The 13,683-nt window shown below is 35.6% G+C and overlaps 1 protein-coding gene across 2 annotated transcripts in view; it reads left to right on the forward strand.

Annotated features, from left to right (window-relative positions):
* Positions 1-13,683, forward strand: part of LOC112053383 (tyrosine-protein phosphatase Lar-like) — a 126,709-nt gene that overhangs the window by 94,817 nt on the left and 18,209 nt on the right. For both annotated transcript variants that reach the window (XM_024092783.2, XM_024092784.2), the window contains exon 4: positions 12,192-12,320. In XM_024092783.2, coding sequence (XP_023948551.1) covers positions 12,192-12,320 — 129 coding nt within the window. The remainder of the gene's footprint in view (positions 1-12,191; positions 12,321-13,683) is intronic.

Genomic DNA, 13,683 nt, shown 5'->3' on the forward strand with positions numbered 1-13,683 from the left:
TAAATCCAGGCCGACAAAATTGAACTCCATCGTCACTTAACATTGGCATGATAGTTATATATGTAATAGCTCGTAGTTTTAAATCGTTTACGAAAAATATATACCTAGGTACATAGTTCGAGTTGAATGCACTGTCACGCACTAAACAAAACCTTTAAAAACGTCTAAATAATGGTTCACCTTTTTATATTCCATTCGTAATTGATCACCGGCCGTCACAAAAAGAAATTAACCACAATCACGCCAGATGAAAATTAATGGTCCATAGTTTGAGATAGAAGCTTGTGTAGAAGTGTTCAAAGTGAAATCTGCTTTTGTTAACCCTCACAATGCACATAATCCCCGTAGAAGCCTTGAAAAGCTCTGAATGAAGATGATAAATTAAAGTTGCGTCTTGTCTAGCAATTAAAAGCCTTAATCTAATGTAGATTCGGATATTAAAAAAAACCCTAATTACGATAATTAAAATACACAAATTTGGAAATCTCGCAACACTTAATGGACTACAATAGCCTGCGATAGGCAGAAAGTTTGTCAGCCTTCTACCATAGCTGATAAGTTAGGTATTTAATCGAATTATGGAGTTTGGGTTATCGTGGCTTTGTAGGTATTTCCAGACGGACGGCCTTCTGTAAAGCGCATTTTTTTCGGCATTTAAGACATAATGTCCCCAGTTGCTAATCACTTAGCTTTGCAGTAACCTTTCATAAAATACCGTCGACGTTTAAGCCTCCATAAAATAAACTATCTCTGGCTTGTCTTCTATAATGTTTCTATAATATTAGTAGAGTATAGTAGTAAATTGGCAGGCAGTATGGCTACAGGGGTAGCCAAGTGGCACGACGAGTCTCTTTCTACGATCGCAAACGTTTCGAAAACCTAAAAAAAATGTATGGGAATGACAGACTTTAATGACGTGACCTGTCAATAGCAAATGTCATTCCATACATTTTTCTAATTTTCGAAGCGTTTACAGGGGCTGGTATGACAACTTTTGACTGAGAAATTTTATTGATCAATAATGCTCTTTCCTCACCTTCCGATTAGCTGAATTAATTTTCTATTAAAACTAAGTCCAAATTGCTCCATCCATTTAAATGCTCGGATACCACAGACAAACACAAAGATACGACAGATAATGTAAACGAATAATGAATAAGAGCCGCAGATAAACAGATATACAGACACAAGCGTAATGTAAGCGAATGTAAAATGAATTAGACATAATGTAGTTAAAATATTTCCCTAATGAGTTGCGAACCGCATAATCTCTTGGAAGCCATCCTTGAAAAGGTCTGAATGAAGATGATAAATGAAAGACAAATTCAAATCTAATGATATTAGGAAGCATTAATCCTAACAGATTATAATATTCAAGTAGTATTCGTATTAAACGTAGCGAAGAAATGAATAAATGTTTTGGATTTCTACAATTAATTTAAAACAGATTCCCTAGAGGACAGTCTTAAAGCTTTGAAGGTTATATAGTTCTCGCTTCTGAACTCGGCTGCTCTAGTATATACAGGGTGATGTAGAGTATTTCCCGTAACTCTATTCTTTATCGAAAAATAATTAAATATGTTCAAGGATCATGTGTCATAATTAATATTTTCAGGGTAAATAATATTTCTCTTGTAAATAGATCTTAAAATGTGTCCCTTATACACATTCTTATAATTATGACGTAGCCAAGTTTCACGTATTTTAAATGCAGGGATAGATAAAGGTGTACGTTTTAGGATACTCGGAATTATTTGAATTATTTTGTATGAAAACATAAAAAAGTTTTTATATTTTAGTTAAAAAAATATTAGTTATGCTGTATGTGGACTCGTCAATACCTTGAAGTTATGGGAAATACTCCCGAGCATTCTGTATATTGCTAATCTATGGACGCCAGATCTTCGTGATTTTATATAAATTCGTCAGTCGATGTTCTCAACAAAGGTTTCACCTTTTGTTAGAGACCCTTCAAGTTTGAATTATATTATTGTCTTTCGGAAAGTTGCCATGAATCTAAGTGATTAGCGACTAATTCATGATTTATCATAGATTATTCTATGCGAAATCATGAAACCAGTTGTAGTTTTGCCGAAAATTACAAGTGATTTTGTTTTTTCGGCAATTATGTCGAAAATATAAAATAATCATGCTGTAAACTTGAAGGATTGAAAGTCTCAAAGCTGACATTGTCTCCGTAGTTGCCGTATTTGCCCATTGTAGAAGCATAACTATCGGCTTCTACGAAATGACGAAGGTCTGACAATCACAGGCTTTAATATAAATTTTGTTGACCAAATTTATGTCGGATATTGTACAATTTATAGTTATTTTTCTTCTAAAACACTCCTCAAAACGTGTACTTATCCTAATTTTGAATACACCCAAACAAGCAATTTACTACTAAACAATCGTAACATAATTTATGTATTACTAGCGGACCCGGTCAAGCTTCGCTTTGACTTATGTGCACTTCTTCCCTATCTCTACTCTATATTATTCTACCCCTACCCTACCCCTACCCTACCCCTATTCTACCCCTACCCTACTCCTACCCCTACTTAAAACTCAAACGTTTATATGGGAAATAGAAAAGGGTCGATTTTATGGTTTTCCCAGCTATTATTCTAATTTTTCTCACCTTTTAAACCTTCCCTATACCTCCACAAACATTTCAAGACCAAGATGAGATAAATCCGTTCAGCCGTTCTCGAGTTTTAGCGAGACTAACGAACAGCAATTCATTTTTATATATATAGATAGATAATATTAGTAGATATTACTGGATTTGTTAGCTTAAGGTAGTGATGTTTGAAAGCATTAATATTACGAAGATTTGAATACTGTTCACGTAATATTCGTTATCATACACAAGAAAATGAAGAAATTGTTTTAGTTTCCATAATGACTTTCCACGAAATCTCTTGGAAATTCATCCTTGAAAATGTTGGAACAAAGATTTTGCTACGTACTTTAATTTAGTAGATTCAGAGATAATTTTGTGGTACTTGAAAGCTCTGTTATATCATTATAATGATGCTTGTATTTGGTTGTTTTGGATTACGTAATATGTATCATATTATTTTATACTCCAACTTCTTCTACTGTATATTCCTTATAGGTACAGTTTTAGATACCACTATTACTTCGTTATCAACCCATATTCGGCTCACTGCTGAGCTCGAGTCTCCTCTCAGAAAGAGAGGGGTTAGGCCAATTGTCCACCACGCTGGCCCAATGCGGATTGGCGGATTTGACACACGCAGAGATTTTAAAAAAATCTCTGGTATGCAGGTTTCCTCACGATGTTTTCCTTCACCGTTTGAGACACGTGATATTTAATTTCTTAAAATGCACACAACTGAAAAGTTGGAGTTGCATGCCCCAGCCCGGATTCGAACCCACACCCTCCGGAATCGGAGGCAGAGGTCATATCCACTGGGCTATCACGGCTCTCGACCCACTTAATAATTTTATACTTAAATTGGACGAGAATTGTCGGTTTACATTACGTCCACGTTTCTAGAGATGATAATGATAGATATCTTCATTATAAGCTTATTTTAACTGGTGGACTATTGGCCTTACCCCTCTCATTCTGAGATGAGACTCGAGCTCAGCAGTAAGCCGAATATGGGTTGATAATGACGAAGTGGGTACAATCGGTTTAAGTTATGTCTCAGTAATGAAACAGGACAATTCAAATTTAGATAAAGTACACAGTTTAGTCACATTACAGACTCCTTATAAAACTAATATGGGACATTACACAATTTATATTCGTCTACCATCCAAGTCACACCAATCCCAGTGTTGTGAAATCCGTGACACAGTTTTTGTGGGTTGGCATTCCTCGTACCATGGTAATTAACCTAAAAATTATATTGGCATGCATAAATTACAAATAATAAAGTCGACATTATATTACAGAAGGTACAGAAAATTTTATGGTAATTAAGAATTTAAGTAATTTGTTGAAGTCCACATCGCACTAGCTTTTTTTTAAGGAGATGATAAAGATCGTATATAATTACTAGCGTAAGCCCGCGACTTCGCGTGAAATTTAGTTTTTCACAAATCTTTCGGGTACCATGGATTTTCAGGGATGAAAAATATATATTATTCCATGTACCCATGTGTTAATCCAGTGTAAAATCTATTTCCATTCCAAATTTCAGCCAAATCGGTTCTGTCTAAACATCCTTACAAACTTTCGCGTTTATAATATTATTTGGATAGTTTGCTAGTTACTATGATTATATGAAATCCAGCCTTCTGTATTTTTACTAGATGACCCGGCAAACGTTCTTTTGTCTTATTTTGGGGTGGATACCGATAAGCGCTGGTGTACATACAATACGTGAATACCAGTGGCGAAGAATTCATACAGGCCGATTCTCGCCGGGTTACCTTTTAAAAATACCTACATACATATTCATTACTGTAATGAAATTTTAATTATGTATGTATGAGAAACCAGAGTTTGTATCAAGCGGTATGAATTTCCTTTTCTTTGTGACGGCTTACCTTCATCAAAATTTCATCCTTCGCCATTGGTAAATACGCCCTAACGGCAGGACGCTAACTGATTGTCTATTGGTCGCGATCTGCTTGATGTCATGCACATCACGACCAACACACGATCAGTTTCATCCAATGTTCTACCGTTAGCGCTGCAGGCACGTGATCCAGCGTAGATGGTAAGTGGATGCATTACACACCAATGCGTTTGTTTACTGTCTACCAAAGTAGTTAACAGTTATTTAATCCACTGAGGGCCACAATGATACAATGGAAAATTACGTGTAGTGGCATACAATACTTTTTCTACAAATATGATAAAATAAATAAAAGAATTAACAAAACTTGATATATAATATATAAATGGCGTTGGATATGGCCTCCTCCATTTTATGGTCTCCTATTTAGTCATGGCGTGGTCTCCTAGGTTTTGTCTCTTCTAAGAAAGCCTGAATTTTTGTAACCAATGCCAAGGAAGCTTATAGACGTCCTTCAATGCGCCGGTAAATAGTTTTGGAGATATAACATCTCCCACCAGGTGGACTGACGACATCAAACGAGTCGCAGGGATTCGCTGGATGCAGGTGGCTCAGTATCGCGATGTTTGGAAGTCCCTACAAAAGGCCTACGTCCTGCAGTGGACGTCCATCGGTTATTGTGATGATGAATGCCATGGAACTATTTAAAAATAATAAAAAAAACATTATAGCATGGTTTACCCGTGGGGTAATTAACAATACGGAACAACCTGTGGTTATAAATAACTTTATGATTTTGATTGCGGGTTTATATTGAGTAGATTACGAAATGAGTGTAAAAAAAACTATAATCTTATAAGACGATGTCACCGTCTGTTATCTGTAATATTTCTTGATTACCGATGGAACTAAATGATATAATAAGTTCCGATTTTTATTCAATACAGCACGCATGTTCGAGGCCGTAACCCAGTTTCGTAGTTAATTCAATCAGCCTATAGTAGTGTAGTGGAAGCAGGCCACTATTTGTGGTAATCGTTTAATGTGCCCTTTACTGACTTCTAAGCCCTTTATAGGTATAGACCTTTTAATGCGCATAATAAATTAGCATTACTAAGAACTTTTGCACACCGGTCACGTTTGCAGATAATTCAATTATAACACAAAATGTACCTAAATACATTTTTAATACCACTTCGTGTCTATTTTGTTGTATCATAGAGTTTTATCTTAAAGCTACTGTTACACATGGTCGTTTAAAGCACGAAAGCATGCTACTATTGAGCAGTTGCTACTTATTAGCACGTGTAACGCAACATTGCTAATAATGAGCACGCTTATTTCAAGCTTGTTCAAGAACCAGCAGTCGTGCGTTTTATGACCATACTACTTGCTGCGCGGGTGGAAGGGGGCGTGCTTTTAGCGCCTCTGTACAGGTTTGCTTATTGAGTATGCTAGTCGATCAGCATTGCTATTCTGTATTCTCTTCACCTTCATCTTTCCCTGTCTAACACGATACTTTAGACAGAGAGCAATACATACAAATAAGCGTATGTAATTGGAATGTTTGCCTTGAGCATGCTTATTCAGGAGCATACTTAAAAATAGCATGCTTATTGCTAGCAAATGTAAACTGACGATAAGCATGCTCGTATGGAGCATACTTAGTAGCACATTTTTATCATGCTATTTTAGAGCATGTGTAACAGTACCTTTACTTTACGTAATAATACGAGTACCTCTATCGTATAGGTATATAAGATTGATTAGAATGATTTTTTTTATAAAAATATGTTGTTATTTCTTTTTTATCGCTGTTTCTGAGAACATTAATCTACCTTTAAATTTGATCCAAATCGTATAAAGTGTTAAGATAAATAAGATAAGATAAATAAATTTATTTGCACACCACAAAGACAAAAACAAGTGAAATAAAAAACAAATTAGGAAGAGATCAGCATACAAAAGGCGGCCTTATCGCTAAGTAGCGATTTCTTCCAGGCAACCTTCGGTTTAGGAAAACTTAAGGACATCAGCAGGTGGCGTAAAACAAAAATAACCATAGTATTAGTAATACACATACATACAAATAATTTACATCCTAAAACATAAACAAGTGTTGATTGGGTTAAGGGAGTATATTTGAGTATAAGTATATATATATATATATATAAGTTCGTACATTTACTTATATTAGACAAGTATCGAATTTTATTTAATTTCGAGTATCAATACTTAGTTAAAAGCATCTAGCACACATACATCGAATAAAAAAAATTACGTTATTATTAAAAGACAGTAGCAATGGAATTAGCTAACTATTTTTGCACACGCCATTAGCAAAGTTACACTATTAATTAAGGAAAAAATTAAAAATAATGTTATGAAAAATCACTCTACCGCATTATGTGAATGCCATACGCGTATTATTGCAGTACGGCGTGAAACTTTAAAAGCAAAGAACTATTTGCAGCATACATACAGAAATAACCAAAAATGGCTGATTTTAGATTTTTATTCAGAAATGGTCTGCCTATTTAAAACACTGTTACACAATATCTATATAGAAACAGTAACAAGAAAGACATTTTCATAGAATCACTTTCCTGGAAAACCAATAAATATTAGTGGTATTAGTTTCTGAGCGTCCGAGCCAATAAATACAGGTCCATGCGTGCTTCAGTTGTTAATGAAATTATATTCACCTAGCTACTTTTTTGCTATGCTTTCATGCTATGCTTTACCACGACTGTCCCCGAGTGCTATACGTATTTTTTTTTAAATTACCTAATAAGGGAAGTAGATTTTTAATGAAAAATTTATACATTTAATATCCAATCTAATCTAGCCGCAATTTTTAGGCAACCTATTTGAAATGTGTCAATGTGTATCGTCAACCCATATTCGGCTCACTGCTGAGCTCGAGTCTCCTCTCAGAATGAGAGGGGTTAGGCCAATAGTCCACCACGCTGGCCCAATGCGGATTGGCAGACTTCACACACGCAGAGAATTAAGATAATTCTCTGGTATGCAGGTTTCCTCAAGATGTTTTCCTTCACCGATTGAGACACGTGATATTTAATTTCTTAAAATGCACACAACTGAAAAGTTGGAGGTGCATGCCCCGGACCGGATTCGAACCAACACCCTCCGGAATCGGAGGCAGAGGTCATATCCACTGGGCTATCTCAGCTATTATTTATTTTTTATCCCAAGTAAATAACAAATAAGGGTAGGTAGAATATTTGAAGACTTGACGTGCGCTCCGAGGCGAGGTAGATAATGATTGACTACATAAAATACTGAATGACCAAGAAATCTTTCAAAGAGACATTAAATGTGAAGATATTCAGAAATGAATGTCCATTTTGAACATTCAGGAGCGGCGTATGAACTGGGTCACATTTCTCTAACAGCTCTTCGATATCATTTAACGTGCCTTAAGTTTCTGTTAGCACTCTGCTAAGTTCTACTAATGACTTCCACTTATAAGTCATTAGTAGATGTGCTACGTTACTCTCAATTAAGAATTACTTGATCTTAGAAAGTTAAATACTCTCATCCAATTAGCCCGAAAGAATTTAAATAGAAATATTTTGACGCCTTGGCTTTATTTCTGTAAGATACGTAATTTCAATGAAATTAAACGAAATCTACAAGCTTCCTATCTTCCCACGAAAACAACATAAACAGAAATCTATTACGACCTCCGTGGCGCAGTGGTATGCGCGGTGGATTCATTTACCATCCGGTGAACTTGTAGTCAAGGGCTAACTTGTAAAGAATAAAAAAAAAACAAAAATTAGATTTAAATCCAGGACACAGGAGTAAGAAATAATTGTGAGTAACCAAGTAAACAAATGGTGTGTAAAATATTATTACGTGACGCCACTAAACACTTTTGATTATACTAAAAAAAGGTCAAAATGTATTTATTTCAAGTAGGCTTAGTTTACAAGCAAGACTTCACGCACGTACACGTAGATTTTTATGAATATTCACAGGTATCCAGGTTCCCTCACGATGTTTTTCCTTTACGGTATGGGGCACATAATATTGAATTTCTAAATATGTTTATAACTGAAAAGGTTGAGATGCATGTCCCAGACCGGATTAGAACCTACGCCCTCCGAATCAAAGGCAGAGGTTATATCCACAGGGTTATCACGGCTCTGATATTAAAATGTATTCAAAGTAAAATTTGTAGACGCATCTAACGACCTATTAGATTTAACTGGCGTAACTAAAAGTTGGGATTTTTTTATTCAATACCATGTATTGAGGGCATGACCCAGTTCCGGGCGCCATTTTAATTAAGCATCTCTCGCACCTGAGGACTATTTGTGGTATCAATGTATGCACCCGTCTTCGTGCCAACTATGTATCAAATAATAATTGAAAATATAGCTCTCCCATTCCTCTGTTATCCTAATAGTAGAATTTATGACAGCTTATAAGATCACAAAGATTTTAATACAATTTCACAAAAAAAAATAAACTAGTTATTCTATAATAAATTGTGGTTCACAAAGCGTTAATTTATCTATACTAATATTATAAAGCTGAACAGTTTGTTTGTTTGTTTGTTTGATTGAACGCACTAATCTCAGGAACTACCGGTCCGATTTGAAAAATTCTTTCAGTGTTAGATAGCCCATTTATCGACAAAGCTAAAGGTTATATATTATCCCCATATTCCGCGTAAAACCGGGTAAAGCCGCGCTGCGTCAGCTAGTTTTAATATAAAAATGGTCAGTTTTATCAGCGTCACGTATCGACAACCAAAATAAAGTTTACTGACTCAATAGCCTGTCAGTATATATTTAGCAGTATAGTCTATGTAAGACAAAATATTAATTTGTACAAATGAAAAGGAGATTTAAACCCACGTCATAAATTAGTTATTTCTGCGTATCGTCTCCAAAGAGATAAAAAATCTTCTGTAGGTTTGGGTGTACTCTTCTATAACAAGATCCCCAAGACTGTGATGGACTTGCCGATGCACAACTTTAAGCAATGTGCTAAAAAACATTTACTTAGTCGAGGTTACTACACTATTGATGAGTTCCTTAATGATAAAAGTGCTTGAAGGCCATTGGATCAGCTTCCACCTTCACACAGGAAGTAAAACTATAAGAAATTGTAATTGTTATCAATTGTAAATTATAATACTGTATGACTTTTTAATTTCAAAAGAGCAACTGTTGAGTTTCTTGCCGGTATCTTCTCAGCAGAACCTGCCTTCCGAACCGGTGGTAGAATCTGTACAAATAGTCAACTGACGTGTCAAAAGTGCTTGTAAATTGAGCCTACTTGAAATAAATGAATTTTGATTTGAAAAAAAAAAATCCTACTAATTTATTGAGTCAATAATGCGAAGTGCGAAACTTTATATGAATGTTTTTTACTCCTTCACGCATTCTACTCAATCACGAAAAAACTACTAAATGTATTTGGCTAAAATTTGGAACGAAAATAGATTATGCCATTTATTACACCTTCATACTACATCTTATGCCAGAAAAATCCATAGTGCACGTGTTATTTGTGAAAAACTGAAATTCATGCGGACGAAGGACACTTGTGACTTCGTCCAATATAATGCAGCATTGCTTTTAAAACCTACACTCAACCTAGAGAGGAGTCGATCAAAACTGCGCTTTCCGGTGCGGCAGCACCTTGGGACCCCAATGTCTATCGGCTCTTGCAAATATGTGGCCTGCACATTGCCACTTCATTATTCCCGACTCGCTGAGCCTTTGGTTCTTCTGCGGATCTCCTCATTTCTGATTCGATCTCCCAAAGAAACTTCAGACATAGCTCGGATCCGTAAGTCATCACTGGCAACATGCACTGTTCGAAAACTTTCGCCTTAAGGCACTGAGGAATTACGGATGTAAAGGTGCCGCAGAACCTTAATAAAAAATCTTATTATGTATAAAAATGGTAAAGGTCACTCATCGCGAAATATTAAAAAACACTTGACGAACAAAGATGAAGTATGGCAGGGAGGCAGTTTGGAATTACTAGACGTACGCTAAGGACAGATTTTGCAAGAGAGCCGGTAAAAGGTCTAAGGGCGGACGAAGTCGCGTGCGGTCCGCTAATAATAATATAGAATTTTAGCCGGTGATTTAGTTCACCGGTATTAAACTTTTAATCAACCGTCTTAATTAAAGTGAAAGCCCCATTGTTTTGAAAGCCATTGTTAATCCTTTAAGATCTTGTTCTAAAGTTAAAACACCATAAAGGAATTCAAATATTCGTAAATCTTTGAGTTTTACGTCCCAACAACCGTTAAGTGTATCTCGAAGTGATAAAGTTCAAAAGAAAATTGTTATTATCGACGCTTGCTATTTGGAAACTCGTAACTAATAAATTCAAAGCGCTTCTGCCGAAATTGGAAATAGAATTTATCCCGCTTCCTTGAATGTTTTTAATAGGTCTTGCATTTTATGCGTCATTTAAATCGTCAGCAATTTATCATTACCCTGTTACAGTTGGACTATCTCCTATCTCTATATACTTACTTATATAAAACGAAATCGGGTTGTCGCAACCGTTTCAAAATCTACCATTATTAAAAACTAGCTGACGCCGCGCGGTTTTACCCACGTAGGTATACGGGGATAATAAATACCCTATAGCATTCCTCAATAAATGGGCTATCTAACACTAAAAGAATTTTTCAAATCGGACTAGTAGTTCCCGAGATTAGCGCGTTCAATCAAACAAACATACAAACTCTTCAGCTTTATAATATTAGTATAGATTTATAATATTATTTATAATATTTGTATAGATTAGTATAGATAAAATAGCCGACACGCTGCAATTTCACCCGCGAAGTTTTCTTTCCTGTGGGGATACGGGGATCAATTATGGCAAATGACGCTCACAAATAACGTATTCTATTAGTCGAAGAAATTGACTCAGTAAATCCAGAGATTACCCCTTACAACCTTACAATCTTTACCTATTTATAATTTTAGTATATTGATTCCGATGTAAATTAATTTATCATTAACTGTTTGGCATTAATCAATTATTAATTCAGATAATAGAATTTATATTCAATTAATTTAACTGTTACAACTTCGTATCTATAATAATCAATCCGCTGCTTTAAAGCGATAATTAAAATGAAATTTATACTCCATTTAGAAAACGAATTGCCTATTCCACGCTACATATTGCTTCATTTTCAAAATAACAGTAATTATAGACCTGATATTTTCAAGTAGGTAGGTATGTAAATTAAAATCAACTTAGACGTTATCAATTAATATCAGCACCTCATGAACTCCAAGCTCAACATCTTGGAAGAAGGGTTTTCCAGAGAAGATGTTGAGCTGGAAGTCTTGGACCCACCACGTTGTTCCAATGTAGGTTGTCGGGCTTAGGGGATAATGTTTAATTTATTAACGACCACTATCAGATATTAATGATAATTACCAAGACCAACGGCATAATATGCTCTCTGAGGCATGAGGGAGTAGTATTCTGAGCTGAGAATTTTAACTAAAAAATTCTCGGCGTAGTATTCTGAGCTGAGAATTTTAACTGAAAAATTCTAAGAAGAAAGTAAATCTTAATATCACAGACAAACCAAGGATCTATAGAGACTATACATACTAACTACTGGACCAACAAAGCAGTTCTTACATTAACTAAGTCTATATTTTGTTGCAGTTAAACATGCAAGTGTCGTGGGTGAGGCACAGAGACATCCATCTGCTGACAGTGGGCCGCTACACCTACACCAGCGACCAGCGGTTTCGAGCCATACATCTTCCTCATTCAGAAGACTGGACTTTACAGGTGAGCTGGACCATTTCTGACGCAGAGAGGTATTGTTTTATTTGGGTTAGGTGATATTTTCTAAATTAGCTCAGGTCTGGTCCTTCCTCGTTCATATCTATTGTAATTGCTGTAGTTTACGAAATATTCCCGTGGTTCAGTCATCAGGCGACGAGTCGGCCGTGGAGTTGAAGAATAACCTTCTTGCCTCCCCGTGGCGAAGGTATCCATGAGGATATCCCCACTTTAAAAAAAAATAAAAATAAAGGAGTAGCTTGGGTAGGGATAGGTTAAGGTAGGTGTAGGGTGGGAAAGTAGAATAGGATAGAGGTAGGGAATGAGTCAAAGCAAAGCTTGACCGGGTTCGCTAGTGAATAATAAACTTAAAATACTGTTACACATGCTCCTAAATAGCATGCTAAAAACGTGCTATTAAGTATGCTCCATACGAGCATGCTTATCATCAGTTTACATTTGCTAGCAATAAGCATATTTTTAAGTATGCTCCTGAATAAACATGCTTAAAGCAAATATTCCAATTACACATGCTATTTTGTATCTATCGCTCTCTGTCTATAGTATCGTGTTAGACAGGGAGAGATAAAGGTGAAAATAATACAGAATAGCAATGCTGATCGACAAGCATACTCAATAAGCAAACCTATTCAGACGCGCTAAAAGCACGCCCCCTTCCACCCGCGCAGCAAGTAGCATGCTCATAAATCGCACGACTGTTGATTTTTGAGCAAGCTCGAAATAAGCATGCTCATTATTAGCAATGTTGCGATACGCATGAGCTTTCGTGCTTAAAATGAGCATGTACAACAGTAGTTTTAATGTAGAATAGTATTATGACTGCTAATATAAAAAATGTATCTATTATTTAACTGCATGCTAGCTAAACTGTAACTCAGGTGACAGTGGCCAGGTGTAACCGAGCCGATTATGCTCGTAACTTATTCGCTGAAAGTTTTGGACAGTTAAGCTTTCACTCGTTCCGTTAAAGTGAACCATAAAATAAGAAACAGATGAACCCTGTTCCGTTCGGCATTAGCAATATTCATAAAGTTAATGTTGTGTAAAAACAAAGAACACAGACTATAAAAGTTTTTATAACCACTTTACCTTTAAGTCTTTATTTCAGAAGGTAAGGGCAAACGCACATTATTGTTGAGTCGTGAATATCTTTTTAGAATATGTTTTGTTAAGAAAAACGATAGAATGTTATTACTTTATCTGGCGCACTACTTTCGTGTTGTATAGGTACATGCGGGTTGAGTATATGCATTATACATTATGCGGTTAATTTTTTTATTACTTTTAATAGTTTAGAATTTAGAGGTGAAAAATACTCGTACTTTTTGAATTGATTAGTCATTTAAAC

Source organism: Bicyclus anynana, chromosome 6 (assembly GCF_947172395.1).
Source record: "Bicyclus anynana chromosome 6, ilBicAnyn1.1, whole genome shotgun sequence".
Classification (NCBI taxonomy): domain Eukaryota; kingdom Metazoa; phylum Arthropoda; class Insecta; order Lepidoptera; family Nymphalidae; genus Bicyclus; species Bicyclus anynana.